A 24499-nucleotide genomic window follows, 5' to 3' on the forward strand; every position below is an offset into this window, starting at 1 on the left:
TTCATATTGTAGGACTGCGGTTCTGGGAGAAGCACCAATAAAAGGAACAAACTGAAGTTTATCACCATGAGCTGATTAGTCCACTGATGTCAACAGTAGTTCCTGCAGTTCTGTAGGTGCCTCCTACTTCTAGAAATTCTAACATGTTCTTGTAAGTGTCATAACAAGCTCTGTAGCATCAGGAACACAGGCCGCGGTGAAAAAGAAAAGGGGCTGGAGAGCTTGACTCCATTCTGCTAGAAGCTATGAGTGTGCTCTGACCAGGCTTGCAACTTTGTTGGTGTGAAGTTGTAGCTGTGGCTGTGACAGTGGTCAGCTAAATGTTCTGACTAATTTAAACACAAGACAGGAATTGACAGCCAGTGAAAGACCTAGCCAGGCTGCTGTGCCCTGCTCAGTCTATGAGTGTTTGATTAGTCCAAGCTGGGGAAGCAGCTTTTGTCTTACTGGGTTTTTATTAGCTTTCCTCCCTGCTTGTCCCTGTAGGGCATCCTCCCAGACATGACCCTACACAGGAAGCACAGCAGCCCTCCATCTAGAGTGCAATGGGCAGCAAATATGAAGAGCTAAGCACCTTTGTGCAGCTAACAGACTACCTCTTTGAAATGCCTGTACACCAATGCACGCAGCATGGGGAACAAACARGAGGAGCTGGAGATCTGAGTGCGATCACAGGGCCATGATCTCATTACAATCACAGAAACATGGGGGGATAGCTCACATGACTGGAATGCTGTCATGGATGGCTATGTGCTTTTTAGGAAAGACAGGCCAGGAAGGCGAGGTGGTGGAGTTGCTCTTTATGTGAGAGAGCAACTGGAATGCATTAAGCTCTGCCTAGGGGTGGAGGAGGAGGAGGCAACTGAGAGCTTATGGGTAAAGATCAAAGGGCAGGCTAGCATGGGGGACACTGTTGTGGGTGTCTACTACAGGCCACCTGACCAGGAAGAGAAAGTTGATGAGGCCTTTAATAGGCAGTTGGAAGTAGCCTCACAATCACAGGCCCTGGTTCTCATGGGGGACTTCAACTGCCCTGACATCTCCTGGAAGGACTACACAGCAAGGCACAAACAGTCCAGGAGGCTCCTGCAATGCATTGATGGTAACTTCTTGTCACAAATGGTGGAGGAGCCTAGGAGGAAGGGTGTCCTGCTGCACCTTGTCCTTACCAACAGAGAGGGACTGGTTAGAGATGTGAAGGCTGGGGACAGCCTTGGCTGCAGTGACCATGAGATGGTGGAGTTCAGGATCCTGCAGGAAAGAAGGCAACAAGCAGGATTGCAATCCTGGACTTCAGGAGAGAGGCCTTTGGACTCTTCAGAGACCTAATTGGTGGAATCTCATGGGTTAAGCCCCTAGACGGAAGGGGGTTCCAGGAGAGCTGGCTTGTATTCAAACATAATTTCCTCCAAGCTCAAGAGCGGTGTATCCCTATGAGTAAGAAGTTCATCAAAGGGGGCAGGAGACCTGCATGGGTGAGCAAGGAGCTCCTGGCCAAGTTCGGACAGAATAAGAAAGTACACAGAATGTGGGAGAGGGGACAGACTACTTGGGAGAATTACAGGAATGCAGTCAGAGTATGTAGAGAGGCTGCAAGAAAGGCTAAGGCCCAGCTGGAATTGAGTCTTGCAAGGGATGTTAAGGACAACAGGAAGGGCTTCTTCAAATGCATCAGCAGCAAGAGGAGGGCTAGGGAAAATGTGGGCCTGCTCCTGAATGGAGCAGGGGCCCTGGTGACAAGGGATACAGAGAAGGCAGAAATACTGAATGCCTTCTTTGCTTCAGTCTTCACTGCTAAGGGCAGCCCTCATGAATCCTGTAGCCTGGACGTGAGGGAGAAAGTCTGGAGAAAGGAAGACTTTCCTTTGGTGGAGGAGGATAGGATTAGAGATCTTCTGGGCAGGCTAGACATCCACAAATCCATGGGCCCAGATGGGATGCACCCACGGGTACTGAGGGAGCTGGCGGATGTTGTTGCCAGGCCGCTCTCCATCATCTTTGAAAGGTCSTGGAGAACTGGAGAGGTGTTTGAGGACTGGAAGAAAGCCAATATCACTCCAGTCTGCAAAAAGGGCAAGAAGGAGGACCCAGGCAACTCTAGGCCTGTCAGCCTCACCTCCACCCCTGGGAAGGTAATGGAACAGCTCATTCTGGATGTCATCTCCAGACATATGGAGGAAAAGAAGGTGATCAGGAGTAGTCAGCATGGATTCACCAAGGGGAAATCCTRCTTAACCAAWCTGAGAGCCTTCTATGATGGAATGACTGGCTGGGTAGATGAGGGAAGAGCAGTGGACATTGTGTACCTTGACTTCAGCAAGGCTTTTGACACTGTCTCCCATAACATCCTCCTAGATAAGCTCAGAAAGTGTGGGTTAGATGAGTGGACAGTGAGGTGGATTGAGAACTGGCTGAAAGGCAGAACTCGGAGGCTTGTCATCAGTGGCACGGATTCTAGTTGGAGGCCTGTGGCTAGTGATGTCCCCCAGGGCTCAGTACTGGGTCCCATCCTGTCCGACTTCTTCATCAATGACCTGGATGAGGGGACAGAGTGCCTCCTCAGCAAGTTTGCTGATGCTACCAAGCTGGGAGGAGTGGCTGACACACCTGAGGACTGTGCTGCCATTCAGAGAGACCTGGCCAGGCTGGAGAGCTGGGCAGAGAGGAACCTCCTGAGGTTCAACAAGGGCAAGTGCAGAGTCCTGCACCTAGTGAGGAATAACCCTATGGACCAGTACAAGCTGGGGGCTGACCTTCTAGAAGCAGCTCTGCAGAGAAGGACCTGGGAGTGCTGGTGGATGACAAATTGACCATGAGCCAGCAATGTGTCCTTGTGGCCAGGAAGGCCAATGGTATCCGGGGGTGCGTTAGAAAGAGTGTTGCCAGCAGGTCAAGGGAGGTGATCCTGTCCCTCTCCTCAGCCCTGGGGAGGCCTCATCTCAAGTACCGCATCCAGTTCTGGGCTCTCCAGTACAAGAGAGACATGGAGCTACTGGAGAGAGTCCAGCGTAGGGCTATGAGGATGATCAGAAGGCTGGGGCATCTGCCCTGTGAGGAACAGCTAGATGATCTGCAGAGGGCCCTTCCAACCTTACTGATTCTATGATTTTCCAGAGCAACAGGGCTAACCACGTTATCCTTCATCCAAACAATGAACAAAACAGCACTGGGTCCAGAAAACCTGCTGCTGCCTTATCCATGTTGGAAAGAGGTCCATGAGTCCTAATCCAGAAGATCTGAAAGCCAGCAGCACTACAGTCCCCGTGCTTACAAAGTACATCACACTCTGTAGCCTTGCAACGGCTGAAGTTCTAGATGTCAGGACAGCCACTGCCAGACTGCCATATGTGCAAACAGAGCACAGTGTGTTAACAGCTACTTGAATGCTGGTGGTGGTTTATCTGCAGAATCTCTAGATTCTTCTTCTGATTTCTGATCCTTCATCTGTGACAAGCATGATAGCATTCTGATTAAAAAGCCTTAAGACAGAATTCACTGGAATGATTTACTTCATCCCATTACAGTGAAAACCAAAAACACTGTTCAGAGAAACAAATCATCAGCAACTTTCCAGGAATACAGCTGGGCAYGAGAAAATCCACGGCAGAGCCAAGAAGCTTCCCAGACCCCAATTAGCAAAACTTTCCCCTTTCTGCTGGAGAGCTCAGCAGGACAGTGTGGGAAGCTGTGTTGGAAAGGCGGACTTGTAAGGCAGAAACTCTGCAGCTCTGTGAAATGTATAGAAGGAAAAGTACAGGTTCTACCCCACTCCCGTGGGTCCAGAAAAGCCTAGCTGTTCTATTGTGTCTACACATCATAGCCTCCAGGACTACAGGGTACCCAAGCAGTGGGATTTAGGTGGAATGGAAGAGTAAGGATCAGGCAGAATGCTTAAAATCTATCTCCTGGAAGCTCTAGTACAGGAGAAACAACAGCTGTGCAGCCTAGGGTTGCAGTAGTAGCTATGGAAAGATTTTGCTGCTGCTCAGCAGCTTCAGAGGAAACAGTCCTCTCCCTGCAGCATTGTCTATGTCCAAGCCAGAAACTGAGGCCTGATTTGGCCCCAAATGCACATATAACAAAGAAACAGCTGTGAATTTCTTCTCATCTCATTTTAAAATGTATGAGCTGGTTTGCACAGCTCCAGTACAAAGCAGACTTTCCTACCCATGGAACTGTTCTTCAAACACCACCCCAGCTAACTACTGGGAAGCAGTCACAGTGCTAAACATCTGTGCGTATGTACTATGCCAGATGTTACCAGAAGATGATGCAGCACTAGGTCGAGAGATGGATTCCTGGAAGTACTACCACTTCAAGCCCGCCCAGAATCAGCCCTGAAAAAGCAGGATCCACAACAAACATGAGAATGGAGCAAAACAGCTATGATAGCGGTTCTTCTAGCCCCTGGGGAGCTTTTGCTTGTTACACAAACCAGAGCAACTGGGCACATAAGGGAGTGCTAGGGCAGACAGAGCTACTGTGACAGGAATCCAAAGGAAGGGAAGAACTAGCCCTAGGCAGCCAGGACATAACTAGCTCAGAGCAGGTCTCCCACAGAGATGTTTCTGGCTCTTGATTAGCCATGTAAGCAGGGTCTGTGTCTGGCACACTGGTCTTTTTGGTGCCTCCCCCTCTCTCCATGAGGTCTGTGGCTCTGGCTACASTGTCAGTACACAAGCGGTGTAGATCATGCTTTCCAGGCATGAGTGGCAGCACTTTCTCCTGTCAGCCTCAGAGAAGTCAGCATCCAGGCCACAACTGTTCAGACCTCTGCTTAGGCTTTACAAGCATAGTGAAAAACTGCAGTGCAAATGTATATGAAGTTTGGGGCCATCCGTTCTGCAGGAATCTGGAGGCCTTTGCTCTATCCCAAGGCCAGTGCCAGTGCAACCCAGATGCTGCATCATCACTGGAGCTGGACCTGACTGAGCCTATCACCCTGCTACAGTTCCTTCCCAGATCCCTAGGAAGCCCTACATGCAGGATCCTACCATGGGTCCACACAGAGAGCTCATGGGACTAGCTTATCCTCCCTGAGTCTGCCWGTCCTCTGCATAGCATTTGGCCTTCCTGATTTGAAGGTTAAATGACATTTCACCCTAGGCTGCCTCTACTAATGACATTTTTTCATGAAGTTAGTTTAAAAAGAGCTTGTGCTGCAGTGTGGAGAATGTCACGATGATTAGGTAGTGCCATGTAATTTCTGTGTTGTTGGTTTGTAATTTGCGCAGAGATCAGATAGATCAGAGCAAATTGCCTGAGAGGTTCACACATGCACATGTGCACATCCACACTCACAAACACTTGCACACACAGACATGCAGCTACAACTTACATACTTTCTTTCCTTGTTGTCTCTTAATTTAAAAAGCCATTCAGAGTGAAAATATCTGTTTCCTCTTTGTGAATGGACAAATCTAACACAGATGGTGCATTAACTGGAAACATCTTTTGTTCCAGTATGTTCATATATTAATTCTTTTCAAAGACAGAGGCACCATTTGTGATAATCTCTTCAACATTCCTGATCTTTACAAGTTGGTTCTCTCCTACGAAAAGTTGTAAAAACTCATCACCTCTTCCCCTTTTATCACTACTACAAAAGCACAGCTTTAAAGGCTTTCAGTGTCAGCAGTAATGCATTGATTATAACTTTATGATGTGGATCAAGGTTGTCTTTGTTTTGGACTATAATGAAGTTTATAGTTTATATATGTCTCCTGTGACAGCCTTACGTGACTCCTTCGAACTTGCTGCTCATCAGCTGAGAGCACTGAGCCAACCAAGTACATAGAGAGAGAAAGCCCAGAGAAAGTTTCTCAGAGATTTCTACATAAATCTATAATTTTTTTTTTATTAGATCTTTTGGAAGATCTATCTTCTATCTAAAAGACTTCAGGTGCTGGAGGTTGCAATGAATCCCTAGGTAAGCTGGTTTTGTGTATGCCTACTCATTATGATAATGTAGATATTCTCATTACCTCTAGAAAAGGACTAAGCTTTTCCAGAATCCTGCTGAATTGTTGGTCTTACCAAGCTCATGTGCCATTGAATCTTGCAGGCTAACTATGCATGAAGGAAATGCAGTGTTATCCTTGAAGCTGGATGTTTCCCTTCTGTGATTCCAAGACTATCAGTTTTTACAACACAGATCATAGTTTCAAAAAGAGGTTTCATATGTTCAAATGTCATTCACATACTATCCATCAGGCTCGATTACGCAGTAAGAAATGTGACCTGAACTGAACTTCATCCAGGGCTCACTGGCTCCCAAAACTAGCTCAAAAAAGGACAGAGATGCTAAACACAACCTGCCTGTAGGTTTGCTGAGAAAAGGTCTCACAATTCCAAATCAAGAAAGCAATAAGGAAAGAACCACAGATGTAAACAAGAGGAAATACAAATGCAAGATCTGCACGCAGACATCAATGCTCCTCTTCCGATGAAGCAGGGAAATGAAAGCTTATAATCACTGCTTATTTAACCATAGGCATGGTTACAAGGGAAAGGCACCAGGCAGAACATGGTTACTAAGTTCTAATGCTGGACTGGCAGTAGTGTGAAGAGACTCAGAAGTCAGTCCTGCTTGGTGCTGAGCATCAGTCCTGACCTCCATAACAGTGCACCCACTTAAGATAATGCTGTAAGTATTAGGCCTCAGCATTATGCTTTTCTGTATTATATTTTGCAGAATCAGTGCTGAGATAATCAGCAGCATCAGCTCTCTCATAGAAGCATATTAGGAGCTTGTCTGATACACATCCCCAGTGAGAAAATCAGGGGAGACGGAACAACAGAAAGAATCATGTCAAATGTTTCTCTCCAGGTCAGTTTGACTCCTTAAAGAAGAAACAATGCAGCAGCTTTGAGTCACAATGAGAAAAAAATTGATCTTAAAACATCCCAAAAGATACCTGAAAAGGAAACCCAGGAATGACAATGACTCACATATATTCTGTCATAAGAGGGAGTGAGAGTGGTCACACAGAGTTGAACACAGCCTTGTTCTTGGGTATAAACTAGGCAGGGATGCCATGASATGGAAAGTAGCGCTAGTGGAGGCATGAGGGGAGAAAGGAACTGACTCCAGTTCCTCCTAGCCACCTTCCTAACCYTGAATGTGATGTCTTCATCCAGCAGAAAATGGAATCCAGCCTGGGAGAAATGGCCAGAATTTTTACACCAAAATGAGCACATTCAATGTGGTTTTGTGCCAGAAGGGGAATTCAAGATATTGACACATGAGAGAAAAGGACTCAGAGTGACTTTTGGTGTGCAAGGTATGAGGCAAAGTTCTTTGCAGGGTGGGTCGCCTCTGCCTGTGTGATGTGGTGATTGCACATGCCAGGCCTTTACTGTCTGAATAAATTCAAGTGTGTTAGAAACTGAGAGAAAACTGTTTTGCGGTGTAGCCCCTTCCCCACAAGTCAGTTCCTTTACCCTTACAAACTGTAGCTAGCAAGGGCCAGGAGCCAAAAGCAACACTGATCATGAAGTGTCAGGAAATGTTTGCCATGACTTTATCCTTAAAATAACCCCTGTAGACAATTTGCTCTGTAAAGAAAGGTCCTACRTAGCTTCTGGGAGCACAAAGCAACTCAGTTCCCCAGAGAGGAAAACAGGTYGCATTTCAGGGTTTAACAAACTCCTATTGGAGTGATAACTAAACTCCAAAAGGCCAGCAGGAAACAAGGTGAGACCACAACCAGCCAGGGTCAACGCAGGATCTTCCTGTTCTGCCACTGCTGCTTTGATCACTCACTCAGACTGAGAGTTTGTGAGATACCTGAAATGTGCAGGCAGGTGGGTTCCTCCCTGGCTGCATTAAAGAAAAAAAAAGAAAGAAAAAAAAAAAGAAGATCCGAGAAAACAAATGAACCTCTCAGTGGCTTAATAGAAAAATGATGTGTGGTTCTTGAGCAAGGAAGATGCAGCTCAGAGCTCTGTTACGGAAATTTTGCTCTGTGACAAATATGTTATGAATGACTTGTCTTGTAAACACGCCAACATGTAGGTGCTGCTATCACATTATTCGATGACTTTAAGTTACTGTGAACGTTCTTGTGATAAATCATGGAAAACCTTGCTTGTGCTATCTTTAGTCACTGCAATGTTTCACTCTCACAAGTCACTCACAGCTCTAAAAATACAGTTTATATCATTGGATTCCTGGAATTCTTTTAGTTCTAACATTCTGATTTAAGTGGCATTAAAACTGGACTCTGTGGTTCAAGGCTGCAGGCTGATATTTCGTTGTGGATTAGTTATCACCTGGGTTCAATACAATGTTTGCAGTATTTATTTAATTTGGATTCAAAAGTAATTTGGAAAATCTTCCTTCAGATACACCTCTTACCTGGCTATGTGGAACAAGGACTAGATTATGTTTGGGACTAGATAGTAATTTAATAACCATTGCAATATACATTTAAACTGAAACACATGCTCATAACAAGAACTGAGCAGAGACTATTTGGGTTTACTGCTTCAAACTTGCAGATATATTACCTACTCTGGCCCATGCATTGTGATGATGTTGTGTTGACTGCTCTCTCTCTCTCTCTCTCTCTTTTTTTTTTTTATGTTACATTTATATGACTTTCATAGTAATTATTGATTCAAAAAACACCAAGAGCAAGAAAGTCTTGACCCCTGACCAGCCTTTCTGGATTTGATTACCAGCTCACTATTGGCTGATAGTTTGAATAGAATTTAATGCTTTCTAATTTTCTTTGATAGGGCCTAAGAAGCACGTTACATTATTTTATCCTAACTGGCAGCTCAACAAAGCTCAGCAATAAAAAGCTCCATTTGTGTAATAAACTGGTATACAATCTACTGCTTATGAACAAGGGTCCTGAAAATGTGCAACCCTTCTGCACATTACATTAAATGCAAACCAGATGGGCAGTTCAAAATCCTCCCTTTTGTTGCAGGGGGCTAAAGTAGCCAGTGGTCAGAGGTTCTATTTCACTACACAAATAAACAGAAGAGATTAACTACATTATTTTCCAAATCTGCAATGGGAAACCTACGTGGAAACATTATGAGCAGTTAGCAAGMATGCCGCTGAACTTGAGTAGCCACAAAGGGCCTCTCAGCTCTCCTGTCTGCAATTGTCTGAATGCTAGTGGTAGGATCCATCTCATACAACTTGMCAGTTAGTTGCATCCGACCACATATAGGTGAGAGAAAGAGCTCTCTGGACTTGGTGCACAAGATCCACAACCCATAATAGAACTCAGGCACCCAGACTGGATCCAGCCAGATCTATGGAGACAAATGGGTGAGATGAATCTCTTCCCTAAAGTATGTCTTAGTAAGAGCTAGTCATCTAAGTTCTGAAAGTCACTGGAGAGAAATGGGTCATTCCAGCAGGGACTGAAGCCACCTAGAACAGGTCTTCTTGGTCAGAGAAACCTCATCAGATCAGACTGGATGCCTGCCATTTGGATATCTCCGTAAGTAAAATATATCTGACTGTCAGAGTCATAGGACAGAGAACGAGGGTTAGTAACTCTTTGCTATCCTAGGATGGTAATAGGGGATGCCTATCCACTCACACACGAAGCACATGGATGGAGACAGCTTTTGAGACATGTTGCAGGAAGTATCTCTTGCATGTTCACTGATCCCTTTTCTTACAACAAGTGATATCATGAAATTCTTACTGAAACCCACCTGACCAAATTGACACTGAGAGACATGCTTGGTCAAAGTTATCCACAGAGCCTGCATCCTTACAGCCTTCCCCCAGTTCAGGGAAGGTGTACAGAGAATTCAGCATCTTCAGTCATATAGAGGATGAGCAGGGTAAGGGTAGGCTTAATGCAAGCCAGAGAAGATGAGCAGAGAAGTGCTGTACTGCTTGTTCTTGTGGCAGCTGAGTGCAGCATGATGGAATGAGATGGGATGGGATGAGAGGGAAGCCACCATCATCTGAAGAAAATGATTCTGGGAGCACTGGTGCTTCAGAGTGTTTCCACAGGCCCTAMTGTCAGACAGAACATCTGAGAAGGTTTCAGATGGATCCAGGAAGCAAAAGTAGCTCATGGAGCCTAAGGCTGCTTAAGAGGCTGCCAGGAAGTGCTATCTCACCAGCAGGGCATTCATTTTTTTTCACTCAGGTTTCCCTGTAGATCTCTGACCCCAAACTGATTAATTAGCACTAAGGAATGGATGGTTGATCCTGTGAAGGCTGCTCATACCAAGCATCTCTAGATCAGAGTTTGATGACCTTTGGTATCCGCACAGTGGAGCTCTAGTTCACATTTTGTAGCACAGACTTTGTCCCTCATCATCCCCAGGTTGAATGCTCTAACACCTTGGGAAGGCAGCTCCTGGACATCCCAGTGCCCAGCAGGGGCCCATGTGCCCACTGTGTTGTATGTTATCCTATGGCTTTTTGCACCTTTGGCTGGGTTCTGGGAGAGACAGAAGGGTGAGCAGAACAGCTAGTGTCCTCGCTCTGAGAGGCACCACGCATTGAACTTGAGACTCGCTGTATATACAGACAAAATAGTTATGTAGAGCATTGGCTGAGGRGGCGATGTTGTGGTACTGAGCTCACAGTGCCTGTCCCTGGCTCTGGATGCCAGCGCTACACAAGAGTCCATGGGATTAGCACTCAATCTGTACAACAGCTAAAATGAGAGATCCAGGCAGATCTTATCTCCAAGCTTAATATTACTGGTGACTTTAAGAAGACGCACAAGCGTGTTTGTTTTAGGTTCTTCCAAAGCAGCTCTGCCCAGCCCAGGCCAATGTGGGCTAGAACTTACAAGGAGAAGATATCATTGAGCATATAAACATCATGGGTTGTGGGAGTCAGCACAGTCTGAGCTGCACTTGGAATATCTTGGTGCAAAAGCAGTCTGAGAATATACCGTCCTAGGGGAAGAAACAGGGCAGGGCCAAGGGGTAGAACTGGGCAAGCAGATGTTAAGAATACTGCTCACTGTAGAGGCAACAGTCTATTTTCCTGTACCTATGTTTCCAGTCCTTGATTTTCTGTAGATCCTGCTGAATGGGTTTTGTGCTTGCTCAAAGGTGATTTATTTTTATAAATTTAAATGAAATCCCCTCAGCCATTTTTGAGTAATACAAGAGTTAAAAAAAACTATTTTCTTATTTAATAATATTCTAGCTAGACTGTTTTTATTAAATCAAAATTAAGTCAAATAAAGACTGCAGTTTGAAAGTTCAGACTCATATAGGAGCTAGTCTTCCCTGAGGAACGATGCTCTTGATAGACAGGTGTCTGTCTGATACCTATCAAGCTTCTGCAGATCACCAGCCCTGAACTGAAGGGTGGTAGATGACAAAGCCTGCCTATCTAAGGTGTGTACAACCTATCTCCTCAGCAGATGGGATGCAACAGGCTGGGAGAAGATAGTGACACCTGCATTTGCTTTTTCTTGATATATAATGCGAGCAGCAGTTCTGGCATGACGGGCTACTCAATGCATTCAGGAAGCCTTACATGCCTTGACAGATCCCTAAAGATGGTAGTTGTATCCCTTTCCCCCATCTTATTCTGCAGGCACTCTGTCTACCTCAGTATACGAAACCTCCAGTGGATCCCTGCTCCCCAGCTACTGCTTTGCTCCCATATATTAGTGGGGTGGTTGAGGGTGAGCGTGGGAGTGACCAGTGGGTAGGTAAGAGTTTGGGGGGAAATGCCGAGTCTGAGGCCAGGGAATAGGATAAGGTACGTGACAGCATGGCAAGCTAGGAGCTCTCATCTACACCTTCCTCAGGAATCCCTTCACTGCAGGTCTTCTGGGCCTTCACAGCGCAAAGGGAGGTGGCTGCTATAAACCAGTACGGAGGACAAGCTGCACTGCAGTGGGAGAAGCCACTCTTCATCTCCCAAGTCAGGCATTTATCAGGCTGTTTCATCAGCCCTGTAGGAGCTGTCACACAGGAGAATGTGACATCAAAGGAAGGCCTGAGTGCCACACGAGATGCATGACACTTGGCAGTCCTGCCAACTCCTGGGATGATGTGAGATGAGGGGAGGCAGCTGTTCCCAAGTGGGTCATGTGGGCCCACAAGATGAACTGAGCTCCTATACTGTCTAAATATGCAAAAGAAAGAGAAAAACAGCAAAAGGAGGAGAGCAAAGGGCTGGAGGGATGCCCAGACTGTGGGAGGCTTTTCTCACTTACAGACTTTGCAAACGACCCAGCTTAGAGGGGCCGCAAGGATGGAGCTGTATCTCGCCTAGATTGCCAAGCTGACAGTCATAAGCAGGGCATGAACCTCCAGACACAAAGATCAGCTGCAAGGCAGATGCTTGCTGTAATACATGCACTTAATGCAGTTGTTGTCTACATGTTTGTAGTGCAGTCTGCTAGTCATGCTCAAGGGCAGCTTTTACCTATAGCAGCTGGAGATTTTTCTTTCTTTATCTTTCTATGAGACAAAACAAGTGGGAAAATGGATGCAAAAAGGAAAAATGCAAAAGCCATAGAGAAAATGTTAAGTGCAAATATTATGCTTCGCAAATCAGTATTAACACTGCACCTTTACAAGTCTACATTATCTTCTCCTTTGGTATCATGTTTTCTTACGTATACTTTGATATCTGGGACAGTAAAAAGAAATGCATTCCCTATTGTAACTCAATCTGAYTATAGGCAGACTCTGGGCCTGATTCTCTGCTGTGTTATTCCAGTCTGACACAAGCACATTGCCATGATGGCATCATTTGGATTATTTCTGATTTATAGTGATTGAGAAAAATTGGGTCCCGTACAATAATGCAAACAATCAAAGACGCAAAGCAAAAATAGTGCCTCCAAGCTGCTCTTTCACAGTGCATGATATTTTGAGCACTTGATGTTGAAAGCCTTAGAGTGCACAAAAAGAATTTTCTTCATTTCATATATTACACAGTTGCCTGAAAGAAATGGCAAACAACTCTGAGCCTGAGCATGCTTTGCACAGGCTCAATTGTGTTTTTTTCTCACTGTCCATCAGGTGTCCCCCAACAGATCTCCACTGAAATCTGGATCAACACCTGACAACAAAACCAGTTTCTTGACCTACAGCCATGGAAACATAAATGATCCTTGCAGAATCCCAGACCAAATTCTGCTCTCTGTTACTTAGATCTGAAGTGGTTTTACCGAAGACAGTAAGCCATCAGTGCTCTGTGAGAGCACAAAAGAGTTATCAGTGCCTTTGCAAACAAAATATCTAATTCGTAATTCCTCAGAAAAATCTCACTTTTACAGTCTATTCCCAGGACCCTGAATTGCTACATTTCATCCATAATTGTACCAAAAACTTGATTTGCAAAGAACATGGCAACTGCCTCAAGTCTGACAACAGCATTTAAGGCTAATAGAGAAATACTGAGCTGAGGAGCCACTCCCATTAAAACGTACTATGTTCCCATAAGAAGCATCCTCAAAGGCAAAAATAAGGATGAGATATCTCCCAAGTCCAGCATGTACTGGAGATGCTAAACCAGCATGCACCCAGTTTCTGTGTATGCTCCCTTCCCCTTTCTTGACAAAACTGAATGTTGAACTTACCGTTCTTCCTCTCTGCAAAAGGTAGTGGCTGGAGCTTGGTGCCATCTCTCACTTCACTGGTAGCGTTTTCTTTGGGTGTCTTTTCTTCTTCATTTCTGCTTGGGATACTTTTCTGGTCTGAGCAGTCCTGCTTGATCACACCATTCATCACCGTGTCTAAAGGGACTGATCCAGATTCTGGCTGCTCCACTTTGAATGATCAGGTAGAGAACTGAACACCAAAGCCACCTATGGAAAAAAAGAGAAGTAGGTAAGGACCAAGTCCCCAGTAAACGCTTTGAACAAAAAACAAGAACTGGCACTCATGAAACAATTAAATCACAGACCATTATTGCATCTGTTGTTCCATGTTAAAAACATTTCAGGGAAGCACTTTAGTATTCCTAATTGTCTGTGTGATGCTGTCCTCCTTGACTGCTGGGTCTGCACTCCTGGATGCTTCTCTGGAAGAATCTGCACCCATAAGCACAGAATATTTGCAGAAAGCCAGGGCAGTAATGAAAGAAAAACAGTCACAGAGTACCCAGATGAGAGAGCTCTTGAACTGTTAGAAATACAGAACAAATCTATAAATGTGAACAATCTTCCTTAACATAATGATCTGGTTAGCTGAGCAAAATGGGTAATGGAAATCATTCCGTACAACACAGAACAGGCAGCTAATTGCATTCCACAAAATGAGTATGAACTCCCTTCTAGTTTTTATGCCAGCCAGTGTATGAATAATCTGCAAAATAAAATATCCATGCACACACTATTCTTTGACATGAAAGTTGTGACTAAGAAACACATCTGGTCACTCTTATGAGCAATTCAACCAGATCAGGTAAAAATTTTGAGTTTTTGATGAGTGAGAGGAATTATTTAATTATTTATCACATTGTTCTACCCTGTGGTTTATGTGGTGTTTGGGAAAATACATCATGATCAGTCTCAAGAAATTCTGCAAGTTCAAGTTGTGCATCTACAAAGCATCTGGGYAGGTGGTGCTTCCTTTGATGACACTCATATCTCACTGGAGACTGGGAGGGGAAAGATACTATGAGGGAAAGATACTGCTTACATCAAATGTCTTTGTGGGATACAGACACACAACCTTGGAGGAGCTGCTGATACTGAGCATAGCACCAGAAAGCTGCAAGGACCGTTTCAACAAAGTATTGTCCAAAAAAGTTTTCAGATGATAAGTGAAAGTGAATGCCTGTTAAAACCAGCACCAGCTCCTAATGAGTCCCATCAGGAAAGAGTTGAGGAGAGCTAAAAAAGGTCATTTGTAGAGAACAAGAATAGAAAAGTGCAAGATTGATTCAGTGATAAAATCTGATTTAATACAAAAAAGTTACCAATTTACTGTATAAGGAAGTAAGAATAGTGCATTGTGTATGATACTATCTCCTCCATACTCCATATGCCAGGACTTTCTCACACCCCTGTTCCTACCCTGTACCAGCATGGACTTTGCCATYTGCTCTCTCATCTCCATCCATCTCTTTATCCGCTCCAACCTATCCTCACCACTCACACAGAATTGTCTTCCACTGGCAGCAAATCAGATAGCATAGCCATCCCATTTTGCTTTATGCTACTTTTCATTGCTGGGAGAGATGCTGAGTGCACGGCCAGGAAGTATGTTCCTCGGGTGTCTCTGTCACTTTATTACATCCCAGAGGGGACATAAACTGCCCCCATGTGCAGATCCTGGGACAGACTGTGTTCATACCTAGCCCTGGTGTCTGCGCTCTGAATCAAAATGCAGAACTAAGTTTGATCCAAACTCAGCCCTTACCTGGGGAAAACCCCTGCYGCAGTCTGTTCCTTCTGTCTTTCAAATCATGTCTCATGCAAAGGTTTCTTTGCTGTGCTTCCCACCACTGAAGCAGTAGTAACACTGCCTTCTTCCTGCTTTTCTTTACATCTCCTGTGCTCAACTATTTATATCAAAGTCTGACATTCTGCATACTGCATATCATTATGCACTGGACACTGCCCTGCAACCACCCAGACAAGCTAGGGCTGCATTGCATGACATATCTTTGAACCRACATTTTCAGTTTCCACCTCTGCTTGAGCAGTTTTAGCTCCTTTGGGCAGCTCATGATCTCCTTTCTAGTGGTGTGATTGCTGTGTACTGCACCATCATTATCATTGCGATGGGCAACCGATCTGCTCTACATCCATCCACCAGTGGCTGTAGTACTGCAGTCCCACTTCATCACAAGCAGCATTATCTCCTAGGCTCTCTATTTAATTCATGACTAACATGGAACATGAAATAAGTGTTTACTTTACTCTTTTAAAATGTACATTTTTTAACTTTTAGAAGTTGCTGATACGATGCATCTTTCCAGTGGAAACAGTGGGTGATGACAGGACAATCCAGCAAACTACATCTGCTTACAAAATGAGACTTTGTTCAACTGAACACTAAATCTTTGATAAATTAGTCAGGGCTTTGGTGACGTACATGTTGAACCAATATGACAGTTTTATATGGATTATGATTATTAATGCTTTTGAAAAATAGAGAGCATGAGCCAGACATTCAGTGTTGAAGCTGCAAGACCACCAGCAGAGGCAAGAACATATCAGGAAGGCTTCTTACAGTCACTGTGTACAATCTTTTTGCACTCAGAGCATATGCAACATTTTAATTTGCAGTGAGTGTACTGGGGTCCTTACTGTCTGAGCCAGGGGGTCACACTTTGACCCCAGAGATGCATGCTTTCACAACACATTCAAGTACCACTGGCTCAATGGTGGGTTTTTTGTTTTTTGTTTTTTTTTCCTGAAGTCAAATTTGGCTTCAAAACATTCCACATTGTTCACTCACTTCAGCCTAAACTGACTGTATTTACAAAGCTTAAGCACACTTTTGAGCCTCAGAGCACATCTCCCATCAACCATTGCTGCCAACACATAAATTGCAAGGCTGTACACAGCACAGGCCATGTCCCATCTCCCTCTGCCTATAAATATTAAATTCATAAAGCTGGACTACCATGGTAGCTTGTGGGTTCTTCCCTGTAAGACACTGGAGATTCTCTGGAGCAAAGGCTATGTTCCTGGTTTCTATTTTCCCTTAGTGCAGAGAGAAATGTAGCATGGATGAGGATGTATTTTCTTCTCCCTAGATATACTTTCCCACCCATAAAGTCTCAGATGGGGAATGGTGGGGCCTAGTTGCATCTATTCCCTGAGCGCTTTATCTCGCATGTAAATCTAGGGTCTTCTGAGAGTTACCCCTGTTGATCTGGTCAGGGCATGAACACCACAACCAAAACATCTCCTGGCCAGATCTTTTCCTGGTGTAAATCAGTGTGGCTCAACAATGGCAAGCAACTTCATCTCTTAAATGACTTTACGGGAAAAGGCATGGGTTTTCTGACAGATGTAATGCTTACATTCCACTACTGATTTCCTGTGCTCTYCGGGTAAAATCTGAAGGTGTGAGAACACAGACTCTCAGCTCAAATGGGGAGGAGAAGAAGGAAAAAGCACAAAAGGGCATGACGCTCCCTGGTCCATGAAGGCTGGAAATGGATACTTAGCTTGGTACTTAGGAAGTCTGGAACAGGGTAGGCAGCTGCTCAGCCCTGTGTCAGCCTTGTGACTGTGAGATAGAGGGGACAACCTGGGCAGGCTGGGTGGGCTCCTCCTGTCTGTCTCTGAGACAGAAGCTGGCCAGAAGGGGTCATGCAGGGCCTTGTGAATTATCTGACCAGCCCTACCAGGTTGTACTTATCCCTGAGCTCACAGGTCTCTTGGACCCCTTGTCTTAGTGCACAGCACCAGACTCCACGTTTCCCCGTTGTACATCTCTACTTTACTGATATAGTCAAATCATGCAACCCATGACAGCACCTTACACACTTCCTGAGCTTTACTTGGGGGAGAAGATAAAACTCACAGGGACTCAGTCCCATCTGCTGCACACCACAGGGACATTGCAGCTCCATCCRTCCTCCTGTTTTACTGTGAGTCAAAGCAGCTCAGGGGCGTCTCTCATTCCTGTGACTTTTAGCAGTTCATCTCCCTGTAGCCTGCTGCCACTGAGTTTGAAGCTCTGATGAAGATGGTTTACATTGGTCCTCCCCTAAAGATTAAATGCTCTGGACATCTTTCTGAACTGTTTTCATCACAACTCTTCTCAGTAAGAGCAGAGATAACTGAGACATTAGCAACATATCCAAGTAGACTGTTTCTTTCCACTGTCCTGCTCTCCCAAGCAGCCAATGCCATTAGAAAGTGTGCACTTTTTTGAATCTGTCCTGATGGGGGAGATATAGACTGAGGATTATGCCAGCCTGTAGCCCTGAGATGTCCTGTACTTTCTTCAGGTGCTACAGAGAAATTCAGAAAGCATGTTGTTCTGCTCTCCAGGAATGAATGTTTCTGGGTGGAGATACTGGGTTCTGAAACAAGAAACAGAGGCAAGTGCAGCGCAATCACATCCCTGACAAAAAGAATGGGTGTAAGCCCAGGATGTGGCTGTCTGTAAAACAGCATTTTCTTACCTCCTTTCAGGTTTCAGCATGCCTTAACACACTGCTAGGATAACCTCACCAAGGAGATTGGCTTCTGCCCAGAGGGAAGCTCTGTAAGGCCAACTCTGCCTTGGAGCTGGCTTAGCAGGAAGAAGATCTGATGCCCATTATCACCATCACTCATGGCAATGGCAGGTGAGATGGCTTTGTTTGCTGTGCCCTGCAGCGTCCCCTTCCAGGCTTGCCTGGCACTGTCCATCTCTGCTGAGCTCTGGTTTTATCCACTGGCACCCGGCAGCTCCCAGTCTACTTTCAGCAATCTGCAAGTAGTATCATAGCAAAAAACTGCTGAACTTCAGGGTCAAACCTTGAGATGTCTCTGTCCTCATCAAGTGTGCCTTAGCTGTCCCTTTGCAGGGCTGACCATTGCCTCTTACTTGCAGRTCAACTGACAAAGTTGAGAGCAACCAGAGAGCTTTTTCTTGGCTTTGCAAAACCATAATGGATGTAAGTTGGATATTTGATACTATTCCCCAACATGGCTGTGACAATTAGTTTTGCTAAAGTAAGGCTACTTTCAGTACATTGTTGGTTGTTCTGTAGTTGTCAGAGATGGGGACACATTGTTCTAGGGGCCGGGCTCAGTTCCATCATCTGTCAGTGCCCAGTGTTACATTCTCCACGTACATTCTGCATTGCCCAGCTTGGCTTGTCACACGGTCTCTGACAGCTGCATGTTCAACAAGACTCAAAATTGCTATTACGGATTCCCAGGATCAGTTGCAATCTTTTTTCCTACAGAAAAGGTATAAATCCCTGGGCTAGCTGTTTTTTGCATACATTATTTTAGAATGTCTGCACTGTCTCCTCTCAAAAGTTTGGTCTTTTGTGGAAGTTGAGGCTGTGGGCCCTTGGTGTTACTCAGGCTTTGCAGAAGTGCTGTTGTAAAACCATCCACATTAACTGCAGGAAGAGCTCAAGCACATAGTCCTCCCAAATGCATGCCACCTCAGGCTCTGCAGGTAGYTCTGAGTTTGTCAGAGTTGGGAAGAAGCTGTTTTCCCACACTAAATAAGTTTTTTTGTGATTTTCATAATTTTTCCTTACTGCAAATTGGGACAAGAAGCTGAATTCTCCAACTTTTTGCAAAACAAGTATGAGAAAAAAAAACGTGGATAAGGTCACTCAGAAGGTTTCCTTCTATACTTTTAAAATATTTCATTTCAAATGTAATGATTTTAACTTCCTCTTCATAGAAATAAACTAAAACATTGAAATGAAAAGTGGTTTTGAAAATGTGGAAGAACTATTTTTTCTCTCTGAGGACAAGTTTTGGCTTCAGTAGTTCATTTTCCAACAAAAAATCGTTTGCCTGGAAAATTTCCTAATGGAAAAGCTCACTGTCCCATATCTGGGTCTTAACAGTCCCCTTCCACATCTTAGATCTSCAACATAGCAAGTACATGCCTGAATCAAGCTTCTTTCCAGCTTCCAGAAAGAGACCTTTGTACCAAAGTTCACACCAGAAATTTACCACTCATTGGAACAGAACAAGACCCTTCTTGTACCCTGATCTGGGATTTAACACAAGAAGAGCCCCTTCTCCCTCTACTTTGTGCCATTGCAGTCATGCAAATACACCTCAGCAAGCCATATAGAGTAAATGACTTGCTACAGATACTTGATGATCACAGCATAGACCATAGCCGTGTCCCATGAGCTCTTCAGTTAGATGCACCCTGTGCACAAGAGCCTGCTTGGAGGAACAGGAGGATATGACGGGAGATCCAAACCGTATTGTGCTTCTATTTTAGGCGAGCTTGAGAAATTACTCATTGACTTTGGCATAAACCATGAATAAAATTAATGTTAGATAAGCAATGTGCCTTTGACTTTAGAGAGAAGTCATTTTTGCCTCAAAGTCAGAACAGGAGCTAAAGGCTGTGGGGAAGAGGAAGAGGAAAAGAAAGAGATGGAGAGTCTGTCTATAATGATAAGCCTGCAGGGCTCCAGGCTCAATTCCAGTGCCTGAGCAGAGGCCTCTACCACCATTTGAGATGCTCCAGGGTATGCGAGATATTCCTGTTTGGCTGGCAGATACTGAGCAGGGCCTGTGGAAGACCAACATCCTCTGGAGTGGAAGCTGGACCTGAGACATTTCTAAAGGCATGAGAAACCCACACCTAAGTACTTGCCTCATGCCTGTAGGCTGCATAGAATTAGGCACAGCACCCTGGGACAAACTTTGATTCTTTATCACCATTATCATCGTGGCTGATATATCTGAGGGCTGTACTGCCATTCAGAGAGACTTGGACAGGCTGGAGAGTTGGGCAGAGAGGAACCTCATAAGGTTCAACAAGGGCAAGTGCAGAGTCCTGCATCTAGGGGGGAATTACTCCATGCACCAGTACAGGCTAGGGGCTGACCTTCTGGAGAGCAGCTCTGCAGAGAAGGACCTGGGAGTGCTGGTGGATGACAAATTGACTATTGAGCCAGCAATGTGCCCTTGTGGCCAGGAAGGCCAATGGTATCCTTGGGTGCATTGGGAAGACTGTCGCCAGCAGGTCAAGGGAGGTGATCCTGCCCCTCTCCTCAGCCCTGGGGAGGCCTCATCTCGAGTCCTGTGTCCAGTTCTGGGCTCCCCAGGACAAGAGAGACTCAGAGCTACTGGAGGGAGTCCAGCGTAGGGCTATGAGGATGATCAGAGTGTGGAGCATCTGCCCTCTGTAAAATSACTGGGCCTCTTCAGCCTGGGGAAGAGAAGGCTGAGGGGGGATCTTWTCAATGTGTATAAGTACCTGAAGGGGTGTCAAGGGGATGGGGCCAAACTCTTTTCAGTTGTCCCATGCGACAGGGCAAGAGGCAATGGGCAGAAATAGAACCACAGGAAGTTCTGCCTATGAACGTGAGGGGGAATTTCTTCACTGTGAGAGTGATGGARCACTGGACCAGGTTGTCCAAAGAGGTTGTGGAGTCTCCTTCTCTGGAGATCTTCAAGGCCTGCCTGGATGCAACCCTGTCTAACATGCTCTAGGGGACCCTGCTTGAGCAGGGGGGTTGTAATAGATGATCTCCAGAGGTCCCTTCCAACATTACCTATCTATGATTCTGTGATTAGAATTGACTTGAGGAATGATAGCTCCCATTTATGTTACATTGATGGCTTTGATGATCTGTACAGTTACTCCGACCAGCATGAACCTGTGTATCTAGACTTACTCACTTTCCATCGTTTCACCTCTTCCCTTGTGCCACCTGCTGGATCTAAGCATGGAACAAGCATAGTTTACACTTCCTCAGACACTAGATTCATCTAAATCCTCCCCTGCTTGCTCTATCAGAGGTTGAAGTGGAAGCAAATACATTTAATGCTATTGCATGTGCAGTGCCTGTTAAGCAATCCTGACCCACCATAAAACTTTAAATACCCACAGAGAAAAACCAGGAGAGAGATGTTCAGAGATGTAGTTCAGCCTTATCAAATTCTTCACATGTTTGCTGGGCTTCTGCTCAAAGGAATGTTGCTGATAAAATAATCTCACTAAACATGGAYTTAGTGTGTTTTAGCTGATGCTTACAGTGCTCAGGGAGAAGAACTCAGAGCTCTGGGCTCCTGTGGGCAAACGTCCCACAGACATTTGCACTGCAGCTACTTGTTGCAGATATTGATCAAACCCTGCTTCATACAAGCTCTAACAGGAACCCTATTATGTCCTCCTCAGACCCATGTGATGTCTGGCAAGGGAGAAGACAACTCTGACCACTAGCCCCTGCACCTAAAACAACAAATGACCTTTGGTACTCTGAGACCATCCTGGAGCTGACAGAGAATGTACTACAGCTATTATCTTACTGTTTTCCTTCTCAGATCATGTCCTCTTTGGATGATATCTTATACTGAACTCCCTCATGCCTCCTCTAGGAAGCAGAAAGCCCTGTTCTACAGAAGAGCTGAGTGTAATAGCACTATATGGAGTCTACAGGCTGTTTCCCACAGAGTTGCATATTCCTCCAATGGCCTAGAGGAGTGACCTACTCACTACTTCAACCTCCACACAAGGAGCTGCAGCTCAGGAGGAGTGCCTGGAAAGGCAGCCAGAGAACTTCCCTAGTAAATGAGAAACAAACCAAGGGAAATCTGCTGCAAGCTGAGATATTCTTCTTCCACAGAAAAGCTACTCCATGTACCTTTTTGAGTAAGGCCTTTGTGGAGCCAAAGCCAAGAACTAATGAACAGAGCTATGCAAACATGATGCCATAAAATCTTCACTCAAGGCAAGCTTGCCTAATGTTTGCTCACACTGTGATCCCCAATCTCAGCAAGATTTGCCAACTCTTTCCACTCTCAGGGGTTTTAGGATAGAATCTCCTTCCCAGCCTCCAAATTCCAAATGCTGATATCTGTTCCAAGCTGCCCAAAGGCTATGTGGCCTGAGAAGGCAGTTAAGATCCCTGTGATAGAAAGAGCCAGTTGTCCTCATCCAGGACTGCATTTGGCCTTCATTCTGTGGAGGATGATGAGAGGCAGTGGCTGCTCTCAGGAGAGCATCTCAGTTCTGGCCTCAGTCCCATTCCCCTGAGCTATTTTGAAAAGGAGTGTTTTCTCCCTTGTTTGCCTGTAGAATAAAGCTTTATGTGGTGAAAAATAGTAGAGGAAGTGGTGATTAGGAAATGGGTTATTACAGCAGATCCTCCCAAGATCCATCTCTCTGTCAGTCCTGTAAATAGGCCAAGAATATCTGGGAAAAATTAGGCTGATGCAAGAGTTACACTTCTTAAATGATTCATCTTAAAGTTGATTTAGACTCATAATGAACAGATTCACAGGTACAAATTCCTAGAGAACTCACTCCAGGCTTGTGTATCAATGTCCAYAGTACATACATTGGCATCCAAAGCCCTTCCCAGGACCAGGACTCCCTCAAGCCACCTTGGCATCACAGGCAGACTGATCTGACTTTAGTAATGTAACACTTTATTATATTGTAGTAGCACCCAGGGGCTAATCTGTTAGTGGGCGAGGACACATCATACATAGCATTGCAGTATTGCCCAGGAAAGAATATGGCAGCAAGGGAAGACAAATAGAAAATATAAGAATTGAGAGGAGCCTTAAAAATGAGGCTGAATGACTTGGGTTTGATGTGGCAGCCAGTGGAGACCAGCAGAGTAAAGTGAGGCTGCTGGAGTGATGGGTTGACACAGTGATGTTGCTGGAGTCTGACAGTTTGGCAGGAAGTATATGACTTCCTGAAGGGCAGCCCACTGACGCACYCTTACTATCACCAGGACATCCAGAAGAGCTGTCAGACCTCTTTTAATTCCTGCTTGCAGTGCCTGCAAAAATGAAGCTACTGGTATCTCCTTCTCTGTCCAGCAGAGTACCTGTGAACAGGGGATACACGGACATGCCTGGCAGCGCATGCAGTACAGGTGGAATCTGGGGTGAGTCCATGGGGTATTAGTTGGTCTGTAACAAGGACATTTCCGATTGATAAACTGTATGAAAAAGGCAATAGCAAAGGACTGCTGTTGTTCCATTTCTGTATGCTGCTTCTGCAAGATCTTGTGGTTTTTAGACAAACACAGGGTCAGTATTACCCTTCCCAAAGGTAATGGCTTGAATCATTTGTTAAACAACAAGCCCTCTCTCAGCAACTAGGAGGATGGCTGTGCTATACAAAATCCCTCAGCTGACATCTGTGCAGAATCTAAAGTGGYGCCCACTGCCAGCTGTCTGATCTGACCCAAAACACCAACAGTCTCCAGTAAACATCCAGGGCCTTGAGAACACAGTGTCTTGGGTCAGAGGCCCAGTGCAACTCTGAGGGCTGTCTCTAGAGTTGGCTTCCATCTAAAGGTATGCATCTGGATGTTTAAGTACAGACATTGGAGCAAGGCACTCTCAGCTTCCTTCATATTCACTAGAGAGAAACAGGCATTTTTAGGGCATGGTCATCATGCTTGCCTGTGGGCTGAAAAAGAAGGTAGATTATCTGCTCCCTAAAGCACTAATTTTTCACCACAGGCTCTAAGGACGGCCTAGATAATCAACTAAGATGAAGAGATCTAACCTTAGCTGAGACAATGGCCACTCTGTATTGCATCCGATGTTTATCTTAGGATGTCCACCCTACTGGATTAACTCTGAGGATTTGCTTGGAGCATCTTCATTCACAACAGTTTGGAACAAATTCTTTCTTTGCTCTGAATGGCATTTAACATAGTCTTGGCCACTTAGCAGTCAGCACACAAAGTCCATTACATATCAGATATTCCACCAGAGGGGGGAAATCATCACTGATGTGATCAGGATTTACATTCTCATAACCTGTTTCTCAAGCTACCTGAGAAAGCTGGAAATATTAGAAAATCTCTCTGCACAGTGGGTATTCACTCTATGACCTTTAGGCATGATGCTTAGATGTCTAATCTCTGTTGGTCTCCAATGCTCCCTGTGTTATC

At 45.1% G+C, this 24499-nt stretch overlaps 1 protein-coding gene across 6 annotated transcripts in view; it reads right to left on the reverse strand.

Annotated features, from left to right (window-relative positions):
• The window catches only part of MYOCD (myocardin), a 272267-nt gene that overhangs the window by 108151 nt on the left and 139617 nt on the right, over nt 1–24499 (reverse strand). For 5 of the 6 annotated variants that reach the window (XM_085306853.1, XM_085306845.1, XM_085306844.1 and 2 more), the window contains exon 2: nt 13548–13775. In XM_085306853.1, the coding sequence (XP_085162979.1) occupies nt 13548–13695 (148 nt within the window). In that variant the 5' untranslated portion in view covers nt 13696–13775. Of the gene's footprint in view, nt 1–13547; nt 13776–24499 lie in introns of those variants that run through there. The other variant, XM_085306851.1, reaches the window with a different exon arrangement.

This window comes from Rhea americana, unplaced genomic scaffold, assembly GCF_003343005.1.
Source record: "Rhea americana isolate MKP2758 unplaced genomic scaffold, rheAme1 scaffold_249, whole genome shotgun sequence".
Lineage (NCBI taxonomy): Eukaryota > Metazoa > Chordata > Aves > Rheiformes > Rheidae > Rhea > Rhea americana.